Below are 17,365 nucleotides of genomic sequence, written 5' to 3'. Positions count from 1 at the left end.
GATCATGATGATGATGATGAAAATGGTAAATCGTAACTCGTAATAAAATATTTACTTCAGTTTTTGGCTTTTGCAATTCTTCGTTATAAGCGATAGGTAGGTACTTTTACTACCCCTATAAAGTTTTTTCTCAATTTAAGGTACCTACTTAGTACCTACTTACCAGTGGCATGCAGCTCATAGAGGCATAAACGCACTGCTTACCGTCATTGTAATAAATCAATGCTTATTTTTCATTTTACCTGCCGTAAAATAAGTTCATACCTAAATGCATACCCTGGCTTGAACTCCTGTGCACGCCACTGCTACTTACTTACTTAAATAATTCAGTAAATTATGATAAGCAATCTGAATTTAATGTTTCATGCTTCCTCAATGGTAAGGAAAGAATTTTCTGAAAGAAACTATAAGTACTTACCTAGACCTACCTACCTAATTACCGTACCTAGATAATCTCACAGCTTCTCTCAAAATTTATTTCAATTTTGACTTGAATTTGGATTGGAATGTTTGTCAGAAAATAGTCTTATTTACTTAGAAATAAGTAAATAAGACTATTTTACTTATTTACTTAGAAATAAGTAAATAAGTCGCGCTATCGATATTTTCTGTATTTAGCTCTGAATCACATAAATTAATGTAGTTCCAATTATTTCCGCACTAATAATCGTGGCGCCACATGCACGTTACTAGGACTAGGGTTGTAACAAACAGAAAAACTAAACACAAAATAAAATAAAGAATTTCTATTTTCTATGAAACAGTGCGGTTGTGACTTTCATTGGTTAGAGGGTAAAAGGTAATATTAGTAACTAGCTGATGCCCGCGACTTTGTCCGCTTGGATTTAGGTTTTAAAAATCCCGTGGGAACTCTTTAATTTTCCGGGATAAAAGGTAGCCCATGTCACTCTCCAGGTCTTTATCTATACCCATGCAAAAAATCACGTCGATCCGTTGCACCGTTGCGACGTGATTGAAGGACAAACCAACAAACCAACAAACAAACACTTTCGCATTTATAATAAGGGTACTGATGTCTAACATGGCTAATATTTTTTTAAATATTCAAGTTAACCCGTCATCGACATCAACAAAAAACATTACAAATACATCACAAAAAAAATTAAAATGTGTTAAACAAATAATAATAATTAGTATTTTCAACTTTCGAAGTAAGATTACTATACCAAGTGGGGTATCACATGAAAGGGCTTCACCTGTACATTCTAAAACAGATTTTTATTTATTTTACGCTTAATAGTTTTTTATATATCGTGCAAAATGTCGAAAAAATACGACTGTAGTACGGAGCCCTTGGTGCACGAGTCTGACTCGCACTTGACCGGTTTTTATCTTTTAAGCAAACGAAGAAAAACCAGAGGTTTCTGATTTGATTTGATTTTTAACTGTCATTTATTTTCATAATAATTTATGCAACAGTTTTACAAGATAACTTATTGCTAACAAACAGTATTAAATACCTATTTGTTTGTACAGGCTAAACACCTTTATAAAGAGGTTTCTGAATTTTTTTATCTTTTAAGCAAACGAATGAAAACTAAAATATGGGGTATATTTACCCCTTCCTTTTTGCCAACCCTAGAGATAGGATCGGGTAACCTTGACGCAGACGCATTAACCGCAACCTCTGCAAAAGACACTAATATTGGCGTTTATTTATAGTCCCGCCTGTAATAAACCTGCCACGACAAGTGATAAGAAAATATTACTTATGTTTCCTTTCTAGACATCAAGTTAAAATTAATGAAAATTCTCATCTAATTAATACATTTGTAAAGTGCGTACTTTTGAGATCTTACTCACCATTATGTGTCACCTCTATGTGTCAACTGTCATGTCAAAAGTACATTTAACCCATGGATTTAGAAAGTAATAATTCTTAGTTTACTAATTATGAATGAGTTCTTAAACTTTGATTTCAAATGTTGTATAGAAGCAGGCGTTACTTTGCGGAAATCCATGAATGATGAATGAACCAAAAGCTTAATTTGCTATAATTGCAGATCGAATCTGTATGGTGCAATATGCAGCATGCGACATTTACCGCCCGCCCTCCCACTGCTACCATAAACCTAAAGTTAATTCACAAAATTATTACATGGGCCAGTTAAGTTTTCACCGTTAAGTTACACATATTTTCTTAAGATGGGAGTCCATTTCTAGTAGCAGACAATGAGGCGTGTGCCCACCATGACGAGAAAGAATATCTGGCCGCCCTAGGCCCGGGTGCAGGTACTGGGCCTTAGGGCAAATCCGCCACTGAATAGGGATAGTTATATTTAGGTAGATTATTTCTAATAACTACACCGTACACGTAACACGATCATGCGAAGTTGAAATAAGTGATGGTATAATCATAACAGATTAATAACTCGGCCTTCAGCAAAGAGGGATACGGTAGAATGAGGAAGACGATAGTTTGATGTCATGATGCTAATCAGAGCTATTTAATAGCTTACAATTACTTACCTATTTATAGTTACAGGTTAACTGTGGGACATAGATTTATAATTTTTATTCCTTCCTGCCCTTCGCAATATTCCAATATAATCCTGGGACATCCATTGCAGCTCTCACTTGGCCTGCCCATCTTATTAGATATCTGTCGTGTGCTATAGTGCTCTCTGATATTAGATGTTCAATGGAGATAATATTATAGCGTTTAGATATCCTAGTGTATAACGTACAATATTATAGTGTATACACGCAAATCCATTGGAGTGGCCGTTGGAGCCGGAAAGTCCTTGAGTGGAGACCGCGTTTAAGCAAGCGTAGTGTGGGACGCCCAGCACGATGGACCGACGATATAAAGAGGCTGGCGGGAAGTGGCTAGATGAGAAAGGCTGAGGACCGGGTGTGGTGGCGCTCTTTAGGGAAGGCCTATGTCCAACAGTGGACGTCCACAGGCTGATGATGATGATGATGATGATGACGCAAATGCATGCCGCCAAAGCCCTGCCGCCAAGCGATTTGGCATTCCAGCACGATGCCGCGCAGAAACCGATAGCAGAGGTGAGAGGATCAGAGGTAATAGCCCTCCCAAGTGAGCCCGCTCCCATCTTAGACTACATCATCTGTATCACCAGGTGAGATGCAGTCAAGGGCAGCAATTAACATGCTTATCAGAAATCAAAAAAAAAACCTGCACTAAGGCTCTGAGGTCTGACAGATCGAAATCCATAGACGGACGCAATAATTTGTACTTCGGATTCGGATTCGCAAATTTTCCTCGAGTATACTCTGAAGTGACAAGTTGAAATAGCTACGTAATGGTACTATACCATTGGGAAAATATAAGACTTTCCAATTTTCCTGCTATTTTTTTTACCAAATTCAGGTAAATTGCGTATGATTAAGATATTCTTAATCATAATGATATTTTCAATGCTAATTTACCTGAATTAGGTAAAAAAAAATAGTAGGAAAATTGGAAAGTCTTATATTTCCTATTGGGAAGGAAAAATACTCAAAATGACATAAGCAGAAAAAACCGACTTAAATCGTGACAACGTAACTAAGGAGCTATTAAAACGTGACTGGAATACGTTATACATATACCTAATAAAACCTTGGACAAACGCAACACGGTAGCGTATCCACTACGGGACCCCACGTCGTAGGACAACGTAGTGAGGTCAGCATGGTGGGCAATGTTAGAATAGAATAGAATAGACTAGAATATATTTTATTCAAGTAGACTTATTACAAGTGCTAAGTACAAGTGCGGCATGGTTTTGAATCGTTACCTAACTAGTTTAATTATTTTTTATTTTTTTATTTACCACTGGTTCGGAATGCCGTTCCTACCGAGATGGACCTGCAAGAAACTCGGCGGTTGCTCTTTTCAAGTGATCAATTTACAATATTATTATACCATACTGTACAAGCAATTGCAGCCCCGTGCATTGCTGGAGCGAGTCAAACTCAAGCTTTCTTATCATTTACGTAGTCTTCCACTGTATAATATGCTTTTTTCAAGAGAATACTTTTAATAGATTTTTTAAACTTGTGTAAAGGCAAGTCCAAAATTGTTTGTGGGGTTTTATTATAAAATATTACACTCATTCCCACAAATGACTTTTATAATTATCAGATCAGATCTTGGAAGGCAGTGGAAGCGACATCACCTCCTCGCAGACGGAGTCAGCGGAGTGGAAGAGAGAGGATGACATGGTATCTCACTCCATTCATCGCAGGTGGGTTAAGCACAAAGCGTGCCATCCATGATTACTGCCTGTCCCCTTGAGAAGGGCTTCTGGCGATAGTGGTTGAATTTTCAAAAATCCTTTTTTTAGCGGATACCTACATCATAATAGCCAAATAGCTATCTATCTGCATGCCAAATTTTAGCCCGATCCGTCCAGTAGCTTAAGCTGTGCGTTAATAGATCAGTCAGTCAGTTAGTCAGTCAGTCGCCTTCTCCTTTTATATATTTAGATGATATAATATTATGTGTGTTCAGTGGGACTGACTGACTTTCCGTTAACCGCTGCATCGCGATGTGTATGTCCAAACCTTTGCCTACTTATGTACCGATATGCCCTGTGGTCATACTAAATGCCGTAATTGCTTTAAAATACCTTTTTTTATCATGATTTACCTATCTGTGAATCTGGTTAGGTATTTTGGATTTTCCTATTTTGAGGAAAAGGTGATTAAGGTATTTTGCTGAGTTGGCATATTATGTTCTTGTACTCTATTACTCACTTAATAAAAAGTTTGGACTCCCTCTTGATGTTAAGTGATTACCGCCGCCCATGAACATTTGTAACACTAGAACGACCGCCAATGCGTTGGGGCGGCTTTTCAAGAATCCGCCCCTTGAATAACCCCACGTTGAAATCTGACGTTCACTGGGAACAACACCACGGAAGAAGAGTTCCACAATTTGATCTTATGATCTGTCACAATGGGTGATCGAATTGCACCCAGGTGGTAAGGGTGAAATTGCTTACGGTGACTTGCGGTGCGGTTGTAGAAAATGGAGGGTTGAATAAGATCAAACCAGTCTTTAGAATACTCCCCGTTATATAGACGATAGAAGAAAACACGCATGTTTCGGAAAGCAGTTTACAAACAGTCGGAAAGCAACCGACAAAGTCGACGACAAACGCCGACACGTAACTTCGGCAGCAGTTGACAAAACGCCACTCGTCTTAGCACACTTAAGGTATGATTCCGAACCACGCGGCACGCAGCAGTGCTGCCGCAACAGTGCTGTCGCGGCACTACTGGTCCCCATACAATCTCTATATGCTTATACCAGATTACATTCCGAGCTAGGCAGCAATGTTCCGCTACATTGCTGCCGCGACATTGCTGCCTAGCTCGGAATGTAATCTCATATAAGCTTATAGAGATTGTATGGGGACCAGTAGTGCCGTGACAGCACTGTTGCGGCAGCACTGCTGCGTGCAGCGTGGTTCAGAATCATACCTATTATGTTTAATCAGTTCGCACGTTTTCTTTAAACAAGCGGCTATGACACATCGCGCTTATTTTCAAAAGAATCAAGTTGCTATGTTGTGAAAGTTAACGTGAAGTTACGAACGACGAACACTCAGCGATACATTATGTACTAGAGAACAGTCATATTATAATAATAAGCTATATGTATGTGCCTGCCAGCGTGGGGATGATTCGCTAACTCAGTGTCTAACACTGAATGATAGCCACCGAGCTCATTCTTGACATTGGTTAGTTCTACATTGCTCTTTCACTAAGTAATATTAAAACATTTTTTCATAGAAAACCTCCAATGTATTAAAAATAAATGTCAAACGGCTATCTATCATTCAGTGTTAGACACTGAGTTAGCGAATCAGTTGGCTGTTATCTCGTGCATTTGGTTAGCTAAAGTTAGTAATAAGGTAGGTAAATTAAAATACATTGTACCTATGATAGCTATCATCATCATCATCATTATCTCAACCCATCACTGGCCCGCTACTAGGCGCGGGTCTTCCCACAGAATGACTAGGGTTTAGGCTAGGTATTGACAGACTTCACATATAACGCGTAAAATTTAACTCCTCACGCGCCATTTTAACTTTTTGTGCCAAATTTCATGTCAAAAGTACGATTTTAGTCCTTATTTTAAAGGTGAACCGTACTTTTGACATGACATTTGACCCATAGAGTTAAAATGGCGCGTGAGGAGTATCTACTTTTGAGAATATTGTGGTGAATTCTCAGACGTACAGGTTTTCTCACATTTTTATTTGATTGCGTAAATAAAACCAAGAATAAAACGCATCGCTCCAAAAAGTTAGATAAGTAGGTATGTCCAGTAATAAATATGTGCAGTAGGATTATCAAAATCCTTCTCTCAGTCCCAGTAGCAAACGCTTCTGCGAACCTTGTATCTCCACCAACGTAGACGCATATTTAATGGTTTTCCTCAAGTCTTGAACTTGATAGTGCACCGAGCCACCCAGCCAAACCTCTCACAAACAGGTTTCATACGTTATTTCTTCGCAAAATCAATTAATTAATACATACCGGTTCGTTCAACGACGACTGTGAACTTATGTTGACAGTGAAAACCTCCGTACTGACCGTCGGTGCTATTTTACTTTTACTAACACAGTCCAAGGCACCCATTGCACTTTAAACTCGCGAAAAACACTGAATTTTCACTCAAAAGTAACTATTTTGTCACTAATATCGATAAACACAAAAGACTAGCGAAGTTTTCATTGAGTTTTAGTCAAAATCTGCCAAAAAATAATAGAAATTTACACTTTCAAAAATACAGAAAGCACTCATATCACTTGAAAATGACAATTTTGTTAGTTAGTAGATATAAAAAACAATGTATTTGGCAATTTTTAGTCAATAAACGGTTAATTTAGTAACATTTATGATCTACACGTGATATTTAAGTGTGTCTACTTGTGATATTGTAGTTCGACTGGCTGACAGTTGAGAGTTGCGTGCGCGCATGTCGCTGGCGATAGAATAACTGGAAGTGACATATACTCTGATAGCATGTAATGCTGTAGAGGTATAGCGTGCCAGGCGTGGATCCAGCTCTCAATAAAGGTTGTGGGCACAGCCACCTGAAAATCTGCCACGTGCGAGTCGAATTATGAACTCGCTCATGATCGATATAATCCATTCCTATAAAGGAGATGTTTACAAAATATTATATGACGCTTTGACTTTAAGATTTTGTACAATTCCACGTGGGCAAAGCCGTAGGGCGAACACCGCAAACGATAGACAGTGACAGTGCACGTCACAAGTCTATTAGGGTTGTGGGCATGCCCATCGTGCCAACAACGGTGGATTCGCGCAAGCGTGCCACTCAGGTTGCTCATTCAAGTTCAGAAAAGCTGGTAATCCTGTAGGATTTTTGGATTTTACTAATGCGCCATGAGCCAAATTGAAATTAGCACAATTTAGAATAGTAGCTAGATCCTAATCTACTAGTGTAAAGATCGAGTCGCTCTGAAGAAGCTCTTGGACTCGTCTATCTGAACGAACCCTTAGCAATGTATAGTATATGTGCCATGCATATAATATAACACTAGCTTATGCTCGCGACTTCATCCGCATGGACTATACAAATTTCAAGCCCCTATTTTACAACCTTAAGGATTGAATTTTCAAAAATCCTTTCTTAGCGGATACCTACGTCATATTAGCTATCTGCATGCCAAATTTCAGCCCGATCCGTCTAGTGGTTTGAGTTGTGTGTTGATAGATCAGTCATTCAGTCAGTCACCGTTTCCTTTTATATATTTAAAAGAAGCCCACGACTTCGTCCGCATGGAATTAGGTTTTAAAAATCCCGTGGAGACTCTTTGATTTTCCGGGACAAAAAGTAGCCTATGTCCTTCCCCGGGATGCAAGCTATCGCTGTAGGTAACAAATTTCGTCAAAATCGGTTAAACGGATGGGCCGTGAAAAGCTAGCAGAAAGACAGGACAGACAGACAGACAGACAGACGGACACACGGGACACACTTTCGCACTTATAATAAATATTAGTATGGATGGATTGTCATGTCTCTCAAGTTCTTACAATTGAGGCCGTTCCATTGGCCAAGCATCTATGCTATGATTCACGCACGTGAGCCGGCGACTGCATTGGGCGACTGTATATGTAACGTACTATATGTAACGCAGTTGGTCTGTATGTATGTGTCGTTGTAGGTCAAGCCTTTTACGACTTCAATCTTTTATGTTATCTTTAAAGCGAGGAATGCGGAAATAACGGAATGTTCGGTCTGTCTCTCCTTTTTATCCGACTACGGCAAAGCCAAAATGACGGGTTATGATTTTAGCCGTCTATGTATCTATATAAGTATGTATGTATATATGTGTGTTCCACCTTAGCGCCTAAACTACTGGCCCGATTTTGATGCATAAGGTGTCAATTGGTAATATGGTCCGGGTGACATACCTACCTACATTTTATTCGAAGAAAATCGATCTGACATCGTAACATCTAAAAAACTATATGTATATCTATAAACTAGCCACGGCCGAAGCCTCCCACTAGAAATTAATATCTACTAATGATCGGATTCTGAAAATTCTTTCACTACATTTTTATCTTCGAAGCTATTGGCTATACTTAATTCTAATTAGGTATAATATCATGCGCCCCTTAGGGGTTGAATTTTCAAAAATCCTTTCTTAGCGGATGCCTACGTCATAATAGTCTATCTCCATGCCAAATTTCAGCCCGATCCGTCCAGTTGTTTGAGCTGTGCGTTGATAGATCAGTCAGTCAGTCAGTCAGTCAGTCAGTCACCTTTTCCTTTTATATATTTAGAGATCATTAGGAACTAAGTACATAATGCTTCGTAAGTAAATCGAAAACCGCAATGTAAGACTGTGTTCTGATAAGGTGTTATCATCATCTCATATACAAGTTGGTAAACTTAAAACAAGTAGTTTGCAAATAATAACTACTTTATCTGTATCCATACTAATATTATAAATGCGAAAGTGCGTCTGTCTGTCTGTCTGTCTGTCTGTGTCTGTCTGCTAGCTTTTCACGGCACAACCGTTCAACCGATTTTGATGAAATTTGGTACAGAGTTAGCTTATATCCCGGGGAAGGACATAGGCTACTTTTATCCCGGAAAATTAAAGAGTTCCCACGGGATTTGTAAAAAACCTAATTCCACGCGTACGAAGTCGCGGGCATCAGCTAGTACTGTATGAACGTGTAAATAAATTCAATTTAAGAAGGTATATCAATACTCAAATATCAAAAAAGCTGTGGTAGCCTAGTGGTAAGGACATCCGCCTTCCAATCGGAGGTCGGGGGTTCGATCCCGGGCACGCACGTCTAACTTTTCGGAGATATGTGCGTTTAAAATATCACTTGCTTTAACGGTGAAGGAAAACATCGCGAGGAAACCTGCATGCCTGAGAGTTCTCCATAATGTTCTCAAAGGTGTGTGAAGTCTGCCAATCCGCACGTGGCCAGCGTGGTAGACTACGGCCAAAACCCTCACTCTGAGAGGAGAGCCGGTGCTCTGTAGTGAGCCGGTGATGGGTTGATCATGATGATGATAAGCACTTCTTTTAAATCGATCAAATTCAAAACCTGTGTCACTTAAAATAAATATGCCCACTAATATTATAAATGCGAAAGTGTGTGTTCGTTGGTTTATTGGTTTGTCCTGCGATCATGTCACAGTTGAGCAACGGATCGACGTGATTTTTTACATAGATAAGTTAAGATCCTAGAGTATGACATAGGCTACCTACTTTTTATTTTTATCACGTAAAATCAAAGAGCTCTCATGGGATTTTCGAAAACTTCACGCGGACGAAGTCGCGGGCATCAAGCTAGTAGTATATAAGTATTTGAACCACGTCTCAATGGCATCCATTGAGAGAAATTCGTCAGATACCTAGTAAGCGACAGGTCGAGATGGCAATAGGGGTATGTGGCGGGGGGACGCCCCGCACACCCGCACATTACATTATCGCGGGGGCTGTGCGGGTGTGCCCGATTGCCACCTCGACTTGTCGCGTACTATACATGATCTTGTTAAACTATCGTGAGTCAGAATATTCCCCATAATGTTGCGATACTGTTTACCTTTAACACAATGACTCATGGTTTATATCACTGAGATCAACTATCTCTATCTACAGTGCGACAAGGCTCTCTTGGCACTTGAGTGACATTTACAGGGGGGCGCTGTTGGAGAACAAAGGGGGCGCAAAGGGGACACTTTAGTTCAGGGGCAACGTTAGTTACGATTTTCGCCAAGCGCCAAGATAGTCTTGTCGCACTGTACCATCCACTAGCGTACTACGCACTGCAGATTTGATCAGTGATAAGAATTGTTTGTTAAAATTGTGATAAAATATCTGCTTTATTATCTATCGTGTACCTATCATCCAAGCTATCTGCTGAATAAATACAGGGTGTAACCAGAACGCTGGCAAAAACAAAACACAGGTGCTAGTACTGATGTTTACTGATATGATACCACAAAAAACGCAAAAAATTATAAAAACATCCTATAATTTTGAAATAGTTTACGATATATTGCAAACAAAACGTCTGACTGACGCTAGAGGTCAACGAACGTTGCATAAGTAGGCCACTCGGAGTCAATGCCGGATCGTAGGCGGGGCATTGATCCGAGTTTTGCACGCTATATGAAGGAGATAGCAGATTTGTAGAGCGTTGCCTCTGTCGTTGAGACCGATAAAACGTTGTATAGGTGCGAGTGACAGAGACAACGCTCTACAAATCCGAAATGTCATACTAAAGGCCGATGTACATTACTTTCTGCAGCGCACGTAGCCGCTTTGGTAGCGCAGGTTTGGATGATGCCAAAGAAGTTGGAAGTACTACTAATGGATGATGCTTTACTTAAGTTTGACTTTACAATTGACTGTGTCAAATCCGTACCAAAATAAACTAATCTAAATCGAAATCATCTATAAGCAATTTTGTTTATAGAAAACTCATAGAAACCCCTGAAATTTTGGAAAACCACCATGAATATACCGGCATTAAAGTCGTACGAGGAGCAAGCCATTGACGCTGTTGTTGGTGTTTTGAACAGAGCCAAAGAGGCGCTCGGGGAAAGACAGACTTTGAAAGGGCTTGCTAGTAAGTATGTCTTCTTGGTCTTCTTCCTTCTTCTCTTGGCTCAGTTGTTGCTATGAATTTTTCACTGCCGCTCGTGCAATCCCTCCAGCGACTTCTGTCGGTGACATTACCGTACTACACATAAGGAGACAGGCGTGTTTGTTGCGGAGCGGATGCTCGTCGACCTAGTTGGGGAACGCCCACGTGGGCGTGTGCCCTCCACTCGGCCTTGTACCAAAGATCAAGGGTTCGATGGTCCTCGTAATGTGCTCAAAGAACTTGAGGATTCGCAATTGTTCGTCGCTCGACCAAAGCCTTTGACTTATTTTCAGTTCCTAGCATACGGTGCGCTACGCTTCAGTGCAGTGCGTTGCGTAGCAATGTGGTGTAGTACGTTGCGGTGCGATGCGGTGCGGTGAGGTGCGATGCGGTGGGTTGCGGTGCGGTGGGATGTGGTGTGATGCGGTGCGATGTGGTGTGGTATTGCAGTGCGCTACGCTGCGGTGCGGTGCAGTGCGTTGCGTAGCGAGATGCGGCGCAGTACGTTGTAGTGTGGTGCGCTGCGGTGTGGTGCGGTGCCGTGCGATGCGGTGCGGTGCGCTGCACTGCAGTGCGGCCCAGTATGATGCGATGCAGTGTGGTGTGCTGCAGTGCGGAGCAATGCCTTGGGGTGCAAATTTTTGCGCGTGCAATTCAATACGGGTTCCATAGTATTCAGAACATTTCACGAAGAATTAAGTATGGATTTTTCAGGCAGTCGCAAGGCTTTCTTTCCACCTACAAAGGTGGCCCTGACGTCCCTCAAATGCCCTTTAGTAATCACAAGTGAAACCCTAATAAGGAAGACGATAGAAAAGAAATGGGAGCTCACAGAAAATTTCATGTACGTTCTAAAGTACATTGGCAGTTCCAAGGATGAATGTTCTAAGTATTATTATTTTGAGGTACTTAATATTAGTATGACTCCCCAATTTACAATTCTGATAGCTCATAAGTACAGTCTCTTTCCATAAATTCATTAATCATTAGATACAATTCAACATTAATAACGCTACAATCAAGAAGCGTATCAACAAATTCATGAAAAGTTCTCCGGGTGCTGCAAATTATTATGTATAGGCACCTTCTTCTTCTCTTGCTTTGAAGGTATTTAGGTTATACGTCGCAGGAAATACGGACACCGAAACGTTGAGCAAAAACGTTTCGTGCGAGTGGATTGGATGTCGACCACATAATTAATGTAATGTATGTTTATGTATGCCTATATATATATATATATATATATATATATATATATATATATATATATATATATATATATATATATATTTATAACTACATTGCGACTCCCCGTCTTACAGTTCTATAAGTTCTTAAGTATGGGTTGCCTGGAAGAGATCACTTTAGTGATAAGGTCGCCCTTTGTTTTTTAAGTGTATCCTGTATTCTTACTCTCTGTAATTTTAGTAACAATAAAGTTGTTTTAAATTAAATTAAATTAAATTAATTAAGGATACCAAACGTTTCTCGCTGTTCTGTGGTAGAATGAATGTGGTAGAGGTCTATCGGTTTAAACGTTGATGTACTAAAGTTAGATTTCATTCTTTCACTAGGCAGTGTTCAGTCAACCCACACCAGCCTTCCCGATTCCCCAAGCCACAGCATCAGTGTTCTTCCGAGTTGAAGATAAGCAAATCCATTCTCAGGAAGTCAACGGAGTGCCGCAGGTATTTATTAAAAATTGAATTACTTTATATGTACTTAGGTTTAATAAAAAGGTCGTCATTCTAGCACTTTAGGACCTCCACGTCTATCGGTTTATCGAACTAAGTAGGTTTGTGCCCTGCCCATTGCCACTTCAGCTTCGCAAACCGTTGAGCTATGTCGGTTACCCTGGTGATCCTACGGATCTCCTCATTTCTGATTTGATCATGTAGAGCAGCGATTCCCAATTGGTGGTTCGCGGAACCCTGGGGTTCCGTGGAAGGGTCACAAGGGTTCCACGGTCTGTCCGAGAGTTACCTAAATAAAACGTTTGTGGAAAAGATTCATAGCTGCGCCGCACCGTCACGCCTACACGGCAGTCTAAGATGGAAGCTACCCGCGTATACCTACTCCTAATCGGTTTCTACACGGCATCTTACCGGGAACGCTCAATGGCATGGCGTTACGCCTTCACCGGTAGGGTGGTAACGAGCCGCGACCAAAGCCTCCCACCAGACCAGACTCGAGCCGGAAACCGAAGTGGGACCTCCAACTTTTAATACCTACAACAGCGCACGCACTGCGCCACGGAGGTAATTAACGTCATAGTATTTCTTTGTCACAATAAATATTTTGCAATGCTTATAATAATTATTATTTATCATTATCAAAATACCTTCAAGACAAGAGTGAATAGGCATCTTCTAGGCAAGCGCGCTCCATCGACCATCTCAGTGTGCATCATCACTTGCCACCCAGGTCTGATTGCAGCCAAGCGCTAGTCAATATGTATATTTTTTTTAAACCCCTAACAATGCTTGTTTTTTGTGGTAGATGGCGTTCAGAGTGGAAGGACATCACGTAGACCACGATATCCGTTACGTCACTTTGGTAGCAGAATGGCTTCTCGGCGTCATTCAGATGAAGATCAAACTGTTCAGACGAATCGAGCAGATACGGATGTTTTGATTTTATAATACCTACTTATATTTTATTATTTTTGGATTTATTATGTATATTTATATATGTTATTATTTGATAGTTCTTTTTCTTTTATAGCGTTGTTAGTATTTTATTAATTTAATCTACATAGGTACTAGGTGTTTCTTTAATAAACCATTTTTTTTTAAATAAGTAACTTGTTTTTTTTTTCATTTTCAGGGTCCGGAACTCGAAGGGTACCAACGAGATCCTATTACATATATATATATATATATATATATATATATATTATCTATATCTTGTACGATGGTACGGAACCCTTCGTGTATAAATGTGAATCGCACTTAACCGGTTTTTTGGTGGTGTTTTTCTATCTATTTATGATGTACAACGCGCCTAGGAATAGATAACAAACCGACAGATATATTATATTAGGTAATTTTTATTGATGGCAGCATGATCCCAAATAAACTCTCTTTAAATTACTATTTTTTTCAATTTTTTTTTGTCAAAAAGTGCTTGACAACTTGACTTGTGACTTTACAATGACTTGTCAAATCAATTATTTTAAAATAAACAAACATAATACTCAAGAGAATATAAATCCCTACGTTTCTTGAAAAACAGAATGAATATACCATTAATCAGCTCGTACGAGGAGCAGGCAGTGGACACGGTGGTGTCGGTGCTGAACCGGGCAAAGGAGGCGCTCGGGGAACGGCAGACACTGAAACAGCTTGCGAGTAAGTTCTTTTTTGGGGTTCCGTACCTCAAAAGGAAAAAGGAACCCCTTTATAGGATGACTTCGTTGTGTCTGTCTGTCCATCCGTCATGTCTGTTGAAAAAACCTATAGGGTACCATAAGCTAGTTGGTAATATTTTTTAAACAATGCGGGAATGTTGCGACCCGGGATTTTATTTTGATGGACCGGTACCGGAGGGAAACGCTGACCTAGACGATGCCTATTCATTCTTGACTTGAATTCTATAGTTTTTCGTGTCAGGGCATTTGGGCAAAAATAGTACCTATTTAATTCCAGTGACTCGCGACACAGTGTCCCCACAGGGCAAAGTGGTCCTGACTAGCCTCAAATGCCCCATACCCATTACTAGTGAAAAACTCATACGAGACACCATAGAAAAGAAATGGAAGCTCATCGAGACCTTTATGTACCTTTTAAAGTACATGAGCAGTTCCACTAATGAATGCTCGCGATTTTATTATTTCGAGGTAAGTATAGTACCTACGGGACCTTTTGTGAACTATACCTAATAAAATATATCTACCTTGATCAGTACCCTTATTATATCAGTACCCTTATTATCATTACCCTTATGATAAAAGCGAAAGTGTGTTTGTTTGTTGATTTGTTGGTTTATTGGATTGTTGGTTTGTCCTTCAATCACGTCGCAACAGAGCAACGGATCAACGTGATTTTTTGCATGGGTTTAGGTAAAGACCTGGAGAGTGACATAGGCTACTTTTTATCCCAGGAAAACAAAGAGTCCCCACGGGATTTTTAAAAATCTAAATCCATGCGTACGAAGTCGCGGGTATCAGCTAGTAAGTAATCTAAATATATAAAATTCAAAGTCCTGACTGACTGACTGACATAGATATCAACGCACAGCCTAAACCGCTGGTCCTAAAGACATGAAATTTGGAGGGTCTATTCTTTGTGAAGAGTAGGTATCCACTAAGAAAGGATTTTTCGAAATTCCACCCCTAAGTGGGTTAAATGGGGGATGGAAGTTTGTATGAAAGTCGGTCATTTTTCAAGTTATTTGCATGAAAATTGTTATTTGGGTTTTCGGTAACAAATTAAGAAATACGTGTTTCAGGATTTTTTGAAAATTCGCCCATAAGGGTGGTAAAATAGGGGATGAAAGTTTGTATGGGAAAGTTTTAATTATTGATATTATTATCTTGAAATTTGGAAAGTAGGTTTTTTCTTGAGGTTAGGTGTCAGCTAAGAAACAACTATGAGAAAATCCCCCTCTAAAGGAATGAAATGGGGATTGGAAGGTTATATTATGTATTATTCGGTGCTGTTCAGGGTGCGCGTCCTGATGTTATAATGTTTGTTTCCTGTAGGCCACGCGGGCAAAGCCGCAAGCAGAAGCTAGTATGATATAGAAGGGTTATTATTTACTTAGTAAAATTTCCGTCACAATTGACCAGGCAATCTTCAGTCAGCCCACAGCCCTGTATCCCATTCCTCAAGCCACAGTATCCGTGTTCTTCCGAGTGGAAGACAAACAGATATACCCATCGGAGGTCAGAGCAATGCCAATGGTGAGTAGAGAAGTACTTTTTCGAAATTCTAGATGAGGCTGAGCTAGACTAGACCCATAGGTGTGACTTGGGACCTAGGTGACGATTCATGATTTGAAACATCGGATAGACGTTTTATGATTTTTTCTAACAGTAGGTACCCTAATTATAAATGAGAAAGTGTGTTTATTTATTGGCTTGTTGGTTTATTGGTTTATTGGTTTGATGGTTTGTCCGCAGTGCGCGAGTCTGACTCGCACTTGGCCGGTTTTTTTTAATTTTTTATTTCTGCTGGGCATGGACCTTTCTTAAAGAGCGCTACGTACCACAGCCGATCTTCAGCCATCCTCATAAAGGCATTTCTTGTCAGCTTCTTTCTTGTTGGAAGGCGCTGTGCGCTCCACACTATGCTTAGGTACTTTTGCGTGGTCGTTTCGATTACTTACTAAGAAACCCTAAAAAAATGTTCTTTCTAGATGACGTTCAGGATCGAAGGCCACCGCTGGGACCACGACGTGCGCTACGTGCTGCTGACGTCAGAGTCGCTCCTCGCGGTCATTCAGATGAAGATGAAACTCTACAGGCGCGTCGAGGAAATGCGGCTGTTCTAACGGTTTTTTTTTGATTGGTTGACGCTCGCTCACTATTGGCTGCAATGCATTGTTGCAACAAGAATCGCACAAATTCAGCCAATCAGAACAATTGAGATTGTAATAATGATTGATGCAGGTGTTACAAAATCGACCTACTGATCTTGAAAATCTGTCTGTCCGTCTGTCTGTCTGCTAGCTTTTCACGGCCCAACAGTTCAACCGATTTTGATGAAATTTGGTACAGAGTTAGCTTACATCCCGGGGAAGGACATGGGCTACTTTTTATCCCGGAAAATTAAAGAGTTCCCATGGGATTTTAAAAAACCTAAATCCACGCGGACGAAGTCGCGGGCATCATCTAGGCATCATCTAGTGGTTTATAATTTATTCTTTATATTCATGCGCTCTTTTTCAACATTGCATGAAATACATCGCTTTTAACTTAGGTATGTACTTTTACAATTTCTTGTTAATAATAATATAATATTGTTTAAATGATTGATTGTTAAGACTTTTCATAAGTAGTTTATCTTTAATATGTCTAGATAAGTATTAACAAATTAATTACTTAAATAATTAATTATTAATACTTTAAAATAAATTAATTAAATAATTGAATTTCCACTTATTTAGGTATTTAAGAACCTAATCATTATTATTTATTGATTAATGCCCGATGCAATCTAACTTGATTGTTCAGTACCTATGCAAGTTCAATGTGGCTAATTCCTTTGTACACAATCTCTAAACTAAA

At 39.8% G+C, this 17,365-nt stretch overlaps 3 protein-coding genes across 3 annotated transcripts in view; 2 read left to right on the top strand and 1 right to left on the bottom strand.

The window, feature by feature from the left end:
* The window catches only part of LOC117992018 (phospholipid phosphatase 2-like), a 28,069-nt gene extending 21,119 nt beyond the window's left edge, over positions 1-6,950 (bottom strand). The window contains exon 1 of the mRNA XM_034979667.2: positions 6,523-6,950. Coding sequence (XP_034835558.1) covers positions 6,523-6,624 — 102 coding nt within the window. The 5' untranslated portion in view covers positions 6,625-6,950. The remainder of the gene's footprint in view (positions 1-6,522) is intronic.
* A 4,033-nt stretch (positions 6,951-10,983) lies between these two features.
* LOC117991659 (uncharacterized) lies at positions 10,984-13,806 on the top strand. The gene is made up of 4 exons (XM_034979255.2): positions 10,984-11,118; positions 11,851-12,041; positions 12,711-12,824; positions 13,636-13,806. The coding sequence occupies exons 1-4, from the start codon at positions 11,004-11,006 to the stop codon at positions 13,768-13,770; spliced, it is 555 nt and encodes a 184-aa protein (XP_034835146.1). The 5' UTR covers positions 10,984-11,003; the 3' UTR covers positions 13,771-13,806.
* A 559-nt stretch (positions 13,807-14,365) lies between these two features.
* Positions 14,366-16,629, top strand: LOC117991660 (uncharacterized). The gene is made up of 4 exons (XM_034979256.2): positions 14,366-14,486; positions 14,784-14,974; positions 15,926-16,039; positions 16,495-16,629. Exons 1-4 carry the CDS (start codon positions 14,372-14,374, stop codon positions 16,627-16,629), a joined length of 555 nt encoding a protein of 184 aa, XP_034835147.1. The 5' UTR covers positions 14,366-14,371.
* Positions 16,630-17,365: the final 736 nt, after the last annotated feature.

The sequence above is a fragment of the Maniola hyperantus genome, chromosome 20, assembly GCF_902806685.2.
Source record: "Maniola hyperantus chromosome 20, iAphHyp1.2, whole genome shotgun sequence".
In the NCBI taxonomy this organism is placed as follows: domain Eukaryota; kingdom Metazoa; phylum Arthropoda; class Insecta; order Lepidoptera; family Nymphalidae; genus Maniola; species Maniola hyperantus.
Note: the sequence above shows the minus strand (reverse complement) of the source record. Positions and strands in the feature narration are given on the sequence as shown.